The sequence below is a fragment of the Neovison vison genome, chromosome 3 (genome assembly GCF_020171115.1).
Source record: "Neovison vison isolate M4711 chromosome 3, ASM_NN_V1, whole genome shotgun sequence".
Classification (NCBI taxonomy): Eukaryota; Metazoa; Chordata; class Mammalia; order Carnivora; family Mustelidae; genus Neogale; species Neogale vison.
This window is the reverse complement of record NC_058093.1, coordinates 164,086,374-164,099,828: the sequence shown is the minus strand read 5'-3', so window position 1 is coordinate 164,099,828 and position 13,455 is coordinate 164,086,374. Positions and strand designations below refer to the sequence as shown.

Below are 13,455 nucleotides of genomic sequence, written 5' to 3'. Positions count from 1 at the left end.
ATGAAGTCTATCAATATGGGATAGAAGAAAAGGATCTTCATCCACTAAGATCAAGCAATTTGAATCCATTATATTATTATATTATATTATATTATATTATATTATATATACCACAACCCCTAATAGGCCAAGAGTGAGATACTCTAAAGCTAATACACCTTAACATGTATTAATGCATTTAAGAAAAATGAAGTATATCACATGTGAAAATGAGTAAAGGATATTCCCTCAGTATATAATGCTATAATAAATAAACCTGAAAAAGATTCATACATTGTACTAACGATTATAGTAAGAACTAGAAAAGTAAGAATCATGAAATTTTAAAAGTAAGAATCATGAAATATGAACCCGTGTATTAATAAGTTTAACATTAAAATTTTGAGATATATATAAACCAAGGCAATCATCATAAAACACACAAACACCATATTTATGTTTAACACATTGTATGTGACCTAAAATTCTTAACTTTTGTAAGAGCAAATGATAAACTTATTTATTTAAAAACAGGTATATCATAGGACATGATGCAGGCAGCTGGTTAAAAGTAGATTCAAGGACTGGTGAGATACAATTTTCTAGGGAATTTGATAAGAAGTCAAAATATATTACCAATGGGATATACACAGCAGAAATCCTCGCTATAGACGGTAAGAAAATTTCTTCTCAATATTTAAAAAAAATTATTATTATTCCACTAAATATAAATGTAATTCTAACATTGATATTAGATTGACTCAAGTAAAATATATCATTTAGTGTGTCTGTCTGCAAGGCTTCTAAGAGTTCTAAGTACCTTAGATTAAGAACTGAACTCAGGGGGTGCATGGTGGTTCAGTCATTAAGCACCTGCCTTGGGCTCAGGTCATGGTCCCAGGGTCCTGGGATGGAGCCCTGCATTGGGCTCCCTGCTCAGTGGAGAGCTTGCTTCTCCTTCTCCCACTTGCCCTGCTTGTGTTTGCTCTCTTGCTCTCTCTCTCTCTCTCTGTCAAATAAATAAATAAAAATCTTAAAAAAAAAAAAAAAGTACTGAACCCAGTACCCTCATAACCATAATTTATATTTAAATCATAATTTATTTTACCTATTTCCAAAAAAGAACTTTATGTGACTTACAGCATAAAGCATAAAAGTTTAAGTCTAAAAGTAAAATTCAATTTCTGTTTATGGCCTCATTTCTTGAGATGTTTAATCCAACTTTCAGAGTATATTAGGAATGTTTACATAAAGTAAGTGCAACAAGGTGTACACAAAGCTCATTTGGGGATGACCAAGAGGAACAGCAGTGTCCCAAAGAGTACAGTTATTTTAAGGATTTTTTAAAAGATTTTTTATGTATTTATGAGAGAGAGAGATTGTGCACACAAACACACGCACAAACACGCACACACACACACACATGCATGAGCAGGAATGGGAGTGGAGAGGAAGAGCAGAGGGAGAGGGACAAGCAGACTCCACACTGAACATGGAATCCCAGCTTGGGCTCCATCGCAGAACCTGAGCAGAACCTGAGGAGGACCTGATCATAACCTGAGCAGAAACCAAGAGTCAGATGCTTAACCAACTCAGCCTCCCAGGTGCCCCAAGAGTATAGTTATTTTAGTACCACTAAAACTGAGCTACAATGAAAAGCCTGTGTAAGAACAGCTTAAATGGACATGTTGTCCAAAGTAGGATGTTAAAGTAGGATGTTAAAGCAGAAGATTATTCCCCATACAAGAGCGAAATTAAGTCATAAGTGCAGACACACTGAACTTTTAAATGAGTGGCTTCTTGTGGGGAAGGAAATCTATTAAACGTTCTTGGTGACTGCAACAGAAAAGTTACTTATCAATAGTTAATCATTCTCCGAACAGTGCCTAGGAAACCAGTTACCACAGAACAAAACAGAAATAAAGTCAAGAGCCAGGAACGAAGAGAGAAAACAGGTCTTGCAAATATATATAATAGAAGATAAATACTATAGGTTTGTATTGTTTATATCTGAGCTTTACAGTGGCCAAAGACAAAGATAAAGGGGCACTGTATCTGCACAGGCACAAGCTAACCAGATGGAAAAGTGAACTAAAAGCTCAGATTCCTATTTCTTCTAATAAACTATATTAACCCAAAATTTGTTTCAAGTAGGTTAGGAAAAAAATTTAACAGATTTATATTTGTTTTCCAAAGTGCCATTGCAAAGAGAAATAGCATCTAAGGGATGTCATTAAAATAAACAGGAAAAGAGAAAGAAAAAATATATAAACAATTATTGCATTTCAATTGTGATTATTTTCCTACAAACACAGAACTCAATAAGCATCTTGAATGGAAGGCTATAGGCTGGACTGGGAGTCTGGTTCAGGGGGACAAGGTAGAAACAGAGAGCTATGGCATCTTGGGATGTGCAGGAGTTGGCTGAATGAAACTGAGATGAATAATAATTTGGGAAGAATGAATATAACACACGAGAGTTCTGGATTAGGAAGAAACTTCTTCCAAGAACTAAAAAAGAAAAAGCGTGGCTGGAAGGTAGTGAGCAAAGAGTGGTTTCACGTCATTGAAATAAGCAGGAACCCATTAGCCACCCCCCCCCCAAGAAGTCATTCATGCTATTCCTCTATGCTGTGGCATCATTGTGAAGTTAGGAGAAAGAATTTTCTCCCTCACACCATTTACCCACGATGCTCTGCTGTTTCAGATGGCTCTGGGAGAACAGCCACAGGAACCATATGTATCGAAGTTCCTGATGTCACTGATTACTGTCCAGTTGTTTTAGCTGAAAGTCATTACATATGTATTGCCTCTCCATCAACACTTATCTCTGCAAGAGACGTTGGTGATCACTCTTATGGGTCTCCCTATACCTTCTGTGTTGTTGATCAGCCACCGGGGACCGCTGACATGTGGGATATGGAACCAGTAAATGGTAAGTGGAATGCAAACTTGCTCATCTTTAAGACCAAAAACAAACACAATGACTAAATAATTAGGCAAGATAGGTAGTAATACTTTCTATCTCTGTTTCTATGATTCTTGACCACATTCATAATAATACAAAGAAATACATAACCAAAGTATTTAAATAGTAAAGATGTCCAAGTAGTACATGTGTTTGTGGTAACTGTTGCTACGTTAAAAAAAAAAAAAATGCCTGGGGGTACTGAGAGTAAATTTCAGACAACATAACATTTTATATACTTGGGTTCTACCTCCTGAGGTGTCAAATAGATAATAGAAAATGAAATACTATAAGAGGACCTCATTTGGGTCACAATAGCTCTCTAACTTCCTTCACTTGAGGCAACAATAAAAGATTTTTAGGGGGTGATAGAATGGGGGTCCGACCTCAGAGCCCAAGGTGAGAGGAAATATTTCCCAGCTCTCAGAAGCCACTAAGATTCTCCATTCATAGCATGGAGAAACCCTAAAACGATGCCAGAAAAAAATACCACCCTTAAGGACTAGTCAAAAGAGGAAATTGGGCAATTTGTTTCCATAAGAAAACTTTTTGGCTCTTTTCCACAAAACCACTTTAATATTTTAAAAAGCTAAGCACTAAAGTAACCCCATTAAAATTAAGACAACTTTGAATTCATCCTTCCTATAAAGCCCAATATGCCATTCTTAAATAACAACTGCTAAACACATTTTCCTCATTAAGATCCTAAATATTATGAGTAAAAACATTTTTTAAAAAGGTTCAATGTGGAGGTTCATAAAGGTATTCAGATTATATTATAGATTTGCCAATAAAAAATATAATTGCATCAGAGACAATATTGCTGGTGTTCTATTTGGATGTTGGTGTTAAAGAACAGCATAAACTTTAACCTAATGTGCTATGGCATTGCACATTATTCAATTCTTGCCTTGTGCACAGGTTAGATTTTGGTAGACACAGTTGACTTATCATATAACTAAATGAAATTAATAAATGATAATATTTATAATTAGTGCATGTTATGGGTTAATCAATTAACACTCGTGATTTGGGTATAAATTTAATCCTTTCTAAATCTTCTTTGGGTTAACAAATAAATTTCGACCTCTGTTTTAAGCAATAATTTCCATGCAAATCAATAGGCAGTGGTAGCACAAAGAATTAGGAAAATAATAGCTATTGAAATCATCTAAATTTAAGTGACAGAACAGTACCTCTGAATAAGAGAGAAACAACAGTCTTCTTTTTTTTTTTTTTTAAGATAAACAACAGTCTTAAGGAGGCTATTTGCAAACCATAATCCTAAATAGAAGACTTCTAATATTTCCTTTCCGCTTGATATTTTTCATTCATTGGACAAATATTTATTGAGTGCATGAAACATGCCAAATGTTATTGCTCTAGAAAATAAGCAGCAGGGTCCTAGCCTCCTTCAAAGACATAACAATTCAGCAGGAAGAAGTATTAAACAATTCATTACAAATATTATTTTAAAAAGTAAGTATAGGGTGCCCTATGACTAAGGGAACATGAGACAAATAAGGCCCTAGGGGAGTCTTGGGTATTTTAAGAAGGGTTACCCCAAGGAATTTCCATTTATTTTTTCTTTCCTCTCTTCCTTTTCAGCTACCTCTGCAATCCTGACGGCTGTGCAGCCTTTAGACCAGATTGTTTACCAAATCCCAATCATAGTGAAGGACAGCTATCACCGGGCATGTGAATTGCCACAGATCGTAGCGTTAGAGGCCTGTGACTGCGACAACAACCACGTGTGCTTGTATCCTAGCACAACAGGCGCCGACGTGGGGGACGGCAGCTCAGCTACCAGTGACATGGATGGCACCATCACTGATGAACAGGCTGGGGGTTCAAATGTTGGTCTCGGACCGACAGGGATGGGCATGATCGCTATGGGACTCCTACTACTACTTTGTAAGTACTAGATCAAATCCCCTTTTCAGTAATTATTCAAGACAAGAATGTAACCAGGTTCACTGGGGTGGCTAGTTTCATTTTGGCCACTTCCCTTTGGTATCTATAGCAATTCTCATGGGGATTTGGAAAACAAAACAAAAAAACAAAAAAAAACAGCAGGAGTAATAAGGGCACGTACTTGTTCCGTAATAATAACTAGAATTATTGAGGGTCATAGAGATGAAAAACACAAGCAAATTTCTAAGTATAAAATAGCAAAACAGAGTAAATCTCATCATGAAAATTTTTAGTGAAGTGCTTTAAAAGAGGTAAGAAGCAATTCAAGTCCAAGTGGGAAAGGTTGGGAGTCTTTACGGAGGAAGTGGCTTTGACCCAGGCCCTACACGCCAAAGATTTTCTTAGAAGGAGGGTGGTATCTGGGGAGAAAATCTGAAAGGAACAACACAAACATGAATAAGGAGAGGGATGGAAAGGCACTGACCACTCAGGAAATGGGCAGGCTAAAATGCGGCTGGGAGCCATCACACAGGAATGTTCATGATAAGCCAAAAGTTCTGGACTTCAGTCCCACAGGCAAAGAAAAATCTGTGAGGATATGTGAAATCAGGTAACCCGTTCATGCTGGCTTAATAGGAAGCCCGGAGAAGAGCCTAGAAGATAACATGAACCTCTGGACTCTTGATAAGAGTGTCTGCAACCAGGACCATGGTCACAGGCATGGTGAGGTCCCTAAGCAAACCCTGCAAAAGGGGTCCTCCTCTGCCTATACCATTTTTTAAAACACATAAATCCTCAGAGGAGTAATACATTTTAGGCTGCCCCTGCAATACTTTAGATTTTGTGGAAATCAAAAACTGGATTCAAAAAAAAAGCTGACTAAATCCTTCAAACTATAATATGAATATGCTTCAGTGAAGAAGTACACACTGAAACATGATCATTTTGAGGAATAAAAAAACAAGTGACTTTTGGACAGACTTTCCTTTTAAATTTTTATTTATTTATCTGTCAGAGAGAGAAAGAGAGAGAGCGAGCAGGCACAAGCAGGGAGTGCGGCAGGCAGAGGGAGAAGCTGGCTCTCTGATGAACAAGAAGCCCGACACAGGACTCAATCCCAGGACCCTAGGATCATGGCCTGAACCAAAATCGGATGCTTAACCAAATAAGCCACCCATGCATCCCCGCACTTCCTTTCTTAACTAATACGAACTTTGAAGATTATACTAAGATCACGAGTGATTATCAGAATGGTATTAGAGATATTTTCCCAGAACGTGCCAATAGCAAATGAGTCGAGGTGTCGGCTTGCTTTTAAGCCAGTGGGTCTCGGTCTCAGCTGCATATCAGAATCACTGGAGGTCTTTAAAATTAATTATGTTCAGGCAGGAGTACTCAAGATGAGACCCCAGCTGCAGCACGTGTAAGCCCTCTGCTGAAGCTGATGTGCAGTTCAGGGATAAAAACCCAGAGTCAGCTGCATTCCCCGTAGACTAGTGTTCAGAATTTCACAACTCTTCCTTAATCAGGCCAAGAAAGCGGAAGAGTTGTGAAGTCGATTGTAGGAGGAGCATACCCCTTTTGGACAGTTCTTGTCCTCAATGGAGAAGCCCAGACTGTGTTCTTGGGGGGCAGGAAACATGTGATGGAGAGAGGAAGGGTCCCTGCCCAAAATATCTTCTCAAATGGCCTTTATTTAAGACTTTTGATGTTTGCTCCAAGTGAGATCAACTATTTCAATGAAATCAACTAAAGTCCTGATTTAGGAGCTTTGATACTTTCACCCATACCTCTAAGTAACTCAGGGGAATGCATGCTATACTAGTCAATTAGAAAAGTATAAAAAACAACTACAGTGGACCCCCAAGTACTAAACTGAGTATATTCTAAAATCTTAGAAAACTTAGGAAATGTTGATATTTATGGATTAATATGTAGAATTGAAGTGAGGTTTTCATTAGAGTTTGAAGACAAAAATCTTAAAATAATAAATATAAGGAGCTCAATTAAAATTAGTGGGTGATATTTGATTGATTCTAAGTGTAAATATGAGGGTTGAAGGAGAAACCTATTTTTAGGTCCTATAACTGAAATTTGTATTCAATCTTTTTGATAACATATATTGATTGTGTATTTAACTTATACATATATACATGATGCTTGGTTACATGGGTTTGTATATATTGGTTTTTATATGGATATATATATATATTTATATGGATACACACACACACACACACACACACACACACACATATCCACAGAGACTCTGTGTACATATATACATATCCAGGTACCTGCACATAGAAACATGCTCTTGGAGATAAGTACATATTTATTCATGTGTATATATAGGCTAGTAAATATATATATACATACACAGACAATTATATGTGTGTACATGAGAAACTAAGAATCAGAAAATTGGATTTGAATCTTGGATCTGCCAGCAACCAGCTGGGACTCCCAAAGTAGATGGAAGAAAGGACCTTACTTCCCTAATGTATCAGTAAAGAACCCTGAGGATGTGATCCCAAATTCCCTTCAGTCGAGCTTCAAAGTCTATGTGATTTGGTGGTTTGGTGTTTATAAACATGGGTGTTGTATATTCAGTCTTTTAGGGAAAACTGATGCTTTCTTACATTTGTATTTTTCCCTTTGGTTCTCGATATAATGCCACGTTTTTCAAAAAAGGATACATTCAATGACTTCCTAACTTAGACAATATGTGTGAACTCTCTTCCCACTTTCCTGAGTAGTGTCTCCACTCTTGCTGCTCATGTGTTGCTGCTGCAAACGAAGACAGCCCGAAGGCCTGGGGACGAGGTTTGCTCCTGTGCCAGAAGGGGGGGAAGGAGTGATGCAGTCTTGGAGGATAGAGGGGGCCCATCCCGAGGACAGGGTGAGTGCACTGTCACGCTCCTGAGAAGTGTGGGATTTCCATAGAACTGAGCATGTCTTGACAATTATGCAAGACACAAAAATAAAAATGTCAGTTTTTATATACTTAACATAAAGCATGCATTTCAAAACTATTTTTCTTTCTTTTCAGGATGTGTCAAATATATGCGTACCCATGACAGCCTCTAATACCCAGGATCGTATAGATTCTTCTGGTCAGTGGACACCAAAATCTGTTTTTCTTTTTAAAATTTGCAAAATTATTCGACCCGTTAAATTTCATGTATAAGTAATTTTAAAAGAAAACAGTATGTCTGCCAACTCTTTGGATGATAGTATAATGAGAGGGAAGGTTACATGTTTGAAGTTAGCATTCTCTTTTTCTTAAACTACAGGCAGAGGAGTATGGTGTAGCAATTGAAAATGTAAACTCTAGAACCAGAAAGTTTGAGTTTGATGCCCAGCTATGTCCTTGGGCCCGCACTTAACCTCTCCGGGCCTCAATTTCCTTATCTTTGAAATTGAGTTTATGATAATACCTACTTCAAAGTGTCACTGTAAAGAGTCACACACACACACACACACACACACACACACAACATATGATATATAATGTATGTATTATATATATGATATGCTATATATGTATATATGTGGTATGTGAATACATATCACAGAATATACACATACACATATACATACAAAATGTGTGTGTGTGTCTGTATATATACATATATATATCACAAAATATATGGCACAGAGCCTTGCATAGAGTACTACTGTAGCCATTATTTGTAATACAAGCTGTTCAAAAAATAATAATAAAAGAAAAAGCAGCAAAAATGCTCTTCTAATATACACTGAAATACTTTTCTTAAATCTACACATGCATTTGCCTCACCAGCCTTAGCGTCTCCTAATTTACCAGCTCCATGTACACCTAGGAATACTGTAAAATACCCAGCTAGTGAGCAATGACCAAACAAAGCTGCCCAATTCGAGAGCAGACGTGAGATTCTCGGTGGTGGTTCCTTAGTATCCCCAAGCCGAGTTGGGATGCAGAGAGCCTAAGGTGGCTGAGCACGCCTAGGAAAGCCCGCTCTCCCTCCAGCGCCGGGGTGAATGAGGGCCGCTTCGGTTTCTGCTGGTGCCCTTGCTGTGGAGGGTCCCGGGGTGGGGTGTAAGCCCTCTGTCAGGCCAGGGCAGCTTGACAGAGGCAGTGAGAGAGGGACAGGACAGAGGCAGAGGTCCTGCTCTTCTTGGCAAGCTCTCCACTTGTGAGTCTAGTTGAGAAGCTGGTGCAAATGTGAGGCCAAAGTCTGAAAGCTAGCTCCCTCTGTACCATTTACTTTTATTTTATCAGCAAGCCTGAGACTGGGTAGAATTCAAACGGCTCCTTGCCTGGCTTTCTGGAACCTCCTTGTGTGGGTGGGTGTGGTGTGTAACACGGCACACGGTGGCTGGCAGTGTTGCACGTGGATGAACAGGGCAGACCACCGGAGCACTGTTCTCTGAACACTCTCTCCTTTCAGAAATCTACACTAACACCTACGCCGGTGGAGGAACGGTGGAAGGGGGTGTGTCAGGAGTGGAACTCAACACGGGACTGGGGACCGCCGCTGGTCTGGCCGCGGGAGAAGCAGCAGGAGCTCGACGGAGGAGAAGTTCCACGATAGGAACCCAGTGGGAATACGCAGATGCGGGCCTGAACATGGCGTTCTTGGACAGCTATTTCTCTGAGGTAATCCCCCTGCACACAGTTACACGAAATAGTCTTGAGACTGAATGATAACCCCCATGGCAGTAGGTTCTTCTGAAATATATTGAGTCATTCTCAACTCTGTCTCAATTTTGAAAAATAAAATACTTTATATTCAATTAAATATTCACACATCCATCTTCATGCTGTGGAAAAGGCTAGCATCTCTCATCATTCCCTACTTCCCTTTGCCCCTTTTTGTTTGTTTGTTTGTTTGTTTTCATTTCTGTTTCCTTCTCCTTTTCCCACTTTGTTTCCCATAGCAGCAGCAAAACAGGAGGATTCTAATCAAGAAAGAAAAAAATGTGTATGCATGTCCTGTCTGTAGGTGTCCCTCCTGTAGGTATTCCAAGTATCTCCAGCAGAAAGGAGAAAAAAATAAATTAAAAGCTAGGACTGGGGAAGGAAGAGAATGGTAACTCAGGAGTAAAGCACCATCATGCCTTGGTGCTAGATCAGGGCCTAGAACCCCTGTCTCCTGTTCTCTATCCAGTACCCCATCACCAAGAATATGTGTCCCCTCCCTAAGAGAAGGGATCATGGGTCTCTGAGCATTCCAAAAAAGAAAGCTCCATTAGACTGGCCTAACAGAGTAGCACAAGGGGTAAATAAATCCCCTTGTGAGTCCCTATTTAGTATGTTTATTTCATTTAATTAGCAATCCATTTCATCTCACATTTCAACCAGCCTGTTTTACTCCCTGTATGGTAACACATGAGTTTCACCACTGCTCTTAACAAAAAAAAAAAAAAAAAATGTTAAGGATGTGTTTGTAATTTTTAGCTCTTTCCTAAAATCGGTAGTTACAAATACTATCACAGACTATGCAAGAATCATATCGACTATGTAAATGAGTGATCAATATCACTAAAAATACTTGATAAATGAGCACAATCATATATGTACCATAGAAATGTCACAGAAATTATATTTAACAAATCATTCATAAAAATCACACTAATATTAAAAGAGCTTTACCATTAAAGGCAAAATTGTCCTGGGCATTCTGATATGTCAAATAAAATCCAAATGTGTTGCCTTTTCTCTGTGACTTCAGTAGGTCACCCTTCCCCAAACATTTCAGCTCTACACTTAAAAAAATGGCACTAGATTTCAGAGGTGGTGTGATGCAGCCTCTCCCTCTCCTAGCTGAAGCCTGCAGAATGGTGAAGTGCTTCCTTCCTGCCACATTTTATACCTCCACCCTCCACCCCTACAGCCAATTTGTGCCCTGGGCAAGAGAAGTTTTTCCCTATATAGAGGGGTCACTTCAAAATATTAAACAGCAGGGTGCGCAAGTGGCTCAGTCAGTTAAGCATCTGCCTTCAGCTCATGTCATGATCCCAGGGTCCTGGGATCAAGCCCAGCATCAAGGTCCCTGCTCAGCGTGGAGTGTGACTTTTCCTCTCCCTCTGCCCCTCTCCCTACCACTTGCACACACACTCTCTCTCTCTCTCTCTCTCAAATAAATAAATAATAAAAGTTTTTTTAAAAATGTTAATCAGCAAAGTTTTAAGGTAGCACCGAACTCATGAAGAAATGATTTCAAGACTTAAAACCACTTATTTCCTATGGTAGAATTTAGAGTCTAGTACAGAGCAGAGGGTAAGCAACATGATGTAGTGTAAAAAGGTTAGCTGAACTTGAGGTAGAGTTCCACAATGATTTGAGTCTTGAACATGCCATTCACTCTCTCTGGGCCTTTGGTTACCTTAGTTCTAAAATAGGGAAGAGATAAGATGATATCAGATTCTGCGGGGTTTCTTGGAACCCAAAAGGGCCACAGCACCTGAAGGAAAGTGAAGAGAGAACTCGCAGCCACCACATCCTCTTCAAACAGAGAAGTTCCCTTCCATCCGTTCTACCCCTAGGATTTCATTTAAAGGAGCTGTCATTAAAAATGATTTGAAAATCACAGTAGATCACCTCTTAGTGCCTTCTTCCTGTTAATCTAACTCCAAAGACATCTTGGCTCTCTTCACTTAGATCACATAAAACCACTGAACATTTGGACACAAGTTTCTGAAGCTTAAAGATGTTGACATCTTTATACATGCTTTTATTCCAAGTTGATAAACTCTCTCTCCTCAAGTAAGTAACATATTGAACATAACTAAATATATCTTGAACATAACTAAATAGTTATCTTGAACATAACTAAATATATCTTGTTATTTCTAAACAAAAGACTATACATCCAAAAAATTAAACCTTGTCTTTGACAAATCTGGATTGCCAAAATCTGAATAAAAGGTAGAAATTATTATTTGTTAGCTTTCAGATAAGAGTGGCTCACATTTATTCAAACTCTATGCACCATCAATACAGACTGACCTCCTTTAAAAATTCCATTTAGAATTTCAGCAAAAAAATTTTCAGTGCTTTTTTTTCAGTTCATTCCATTAAAATCTCAAATCAGACACCTCTTAAAAAATATTGTAACTCTTTGGTTATTTTAAGGGACAAGAAACTAATTTCCTGTTTTTCTTCTAATTTTAGAAAGCATATGCTTATGCAGATGAAGACGAAGGTCGACCAGCAAATGACTGCTTGCTCATTTATGACCATGAGGGAGTAGGGTCTCCTGTTGGCTCCATTGGTTGCTGCAGTTGGATTGTGGATGATTTAGATGAAAGCTGCATGGAAACTTTAGATCCAAAATTCAGGACTCTGGCTGAAATCTGCTTAGACACAGAAATTGAGCCATTTCCTTCACAACAGGCCTGTATACCTATCAGTACTGACCTCCCTCTGCTGGGGCCCAATTATTTTGTTAATGACTCTTCAGGAATGACTCTCTCGGAGGCTGAATTCCAGGCAGAAATGGCAATCCCTGAACCCATGATCCATGGGGATATTGTAGTGACCGAGACTTACACAACGGCTGACCAATGCATGCAACCCACCACAATTGTTTTCGATCCTCAACTCCCACCCAATGTCGTAGTGACCGAAACAGTAATGGCACCTGTCTATGACGTTCAAGGGAATATCTGTGTACCTGCTGAGTTAGCCAACACACACAATGTAATCTATACTGAGAGAGTGCTGTCTAGTCCTGGTATGCCTGACATGAGCAGTGGTAGCATGACTGATGGCTGTATGGGACCTGTAATGAGTGGTGGTATTTTGGTGGCACCCGAAATTCAAGTGACACAAATGATGAGTCCCAACATTCACATAAGCCAAACCACTGGTTCCACATCCCCAATGACATCTCGACACAGAGTACGGTATAGTAACATACATTACTCCCAACAGTAAGTGCTTTGGGCCAGTATCCCACAGGGAGACCTTGTAATCACCAACACATCCATCAGAGGTGCTTAATGTACTATATTTAACATTTTAACACCCAACAAATATTCAAATATCCTAAGATCAATGCCATTTTTTGAATATCTCTTATTAGGGGGTGAATATGGCTAAGCACTTTAGATAAGTCTTTTATAATTCTTTCTGGTTTTAAATAATGTGCCAAAAACTAAAAGAAAATATATTCTATCCTTTGATACTGTCTAATAAATGAGCACGTAACTCATAAGGCAAATATTAGAGGTCTTCAGACCTATAGGACTGGTCATGTAAGCCAAGATGTCTTTGTTCTTGGAGGCTGCAAAAGAAGTCTTGCCTGAATTTATCAATCATATTTATTTTTTGAGAAATATTTCTGTTAAAATTTTTTAATTGAAAAATTGAATGAAGTGTACATTTCTGAAAGGAGATTGAAAAGGAAAATAGAGCATCTATCATTAGCAATCTGGTCATTTGTCTCTTCAATTTCTCAAAATATGCAATATTTAGGGCATGATTAATACAATACAGGGAAAGAGTTTGCCAGCTGAATGCATCACTGAAAACGGTTCACTGAAAAGAATTACAAATGTATAGATATGCATATATACATAAATCAATATGGATGAATTTTTATTGC

General features: G+C 38.6%; 1 protein-coding gene across 1 annotated transcript in view; it reads left to right on the top strand.

Annotated features, from left to right (window-relative positions):
- The window catches only part of DSG4 (desmoglein 4), a 33,052-nt gene extending 20,267 nt beyond the window's left edge, over positions 1-12,785 (top strand). The window contains exons 10-16 of the mRNA XM_044244392.1: positions 514-653; positions 2,687-2,914; positions 4,556-4,861; positions 7,621-7,763; positions 7,914-7,977; positions 9,295-9,503; positions 12,021-12,785. Of these exons, the coding sequence (XP_044100327.1) occupies positions 514-653; positions 2,687-2,914; positions 4,556-4,861; positions 7,621-7,763; positions 7,914-7,977; positions 9,295-9,503; positions 12,021-12,785 (1,855 nt within the window). The remainder of the gene's footprint in view (positions 1-513; positions 654-2,686; positions 2,915-4,555; positions 4,862-7,620; positions 7,764-7,913; positions 7,978-9,294; positions 9,504-12,020) is intronic.
- The last annotated feature ends 670 nt before the right edge of the window (positions 12,786-13,455 follow it).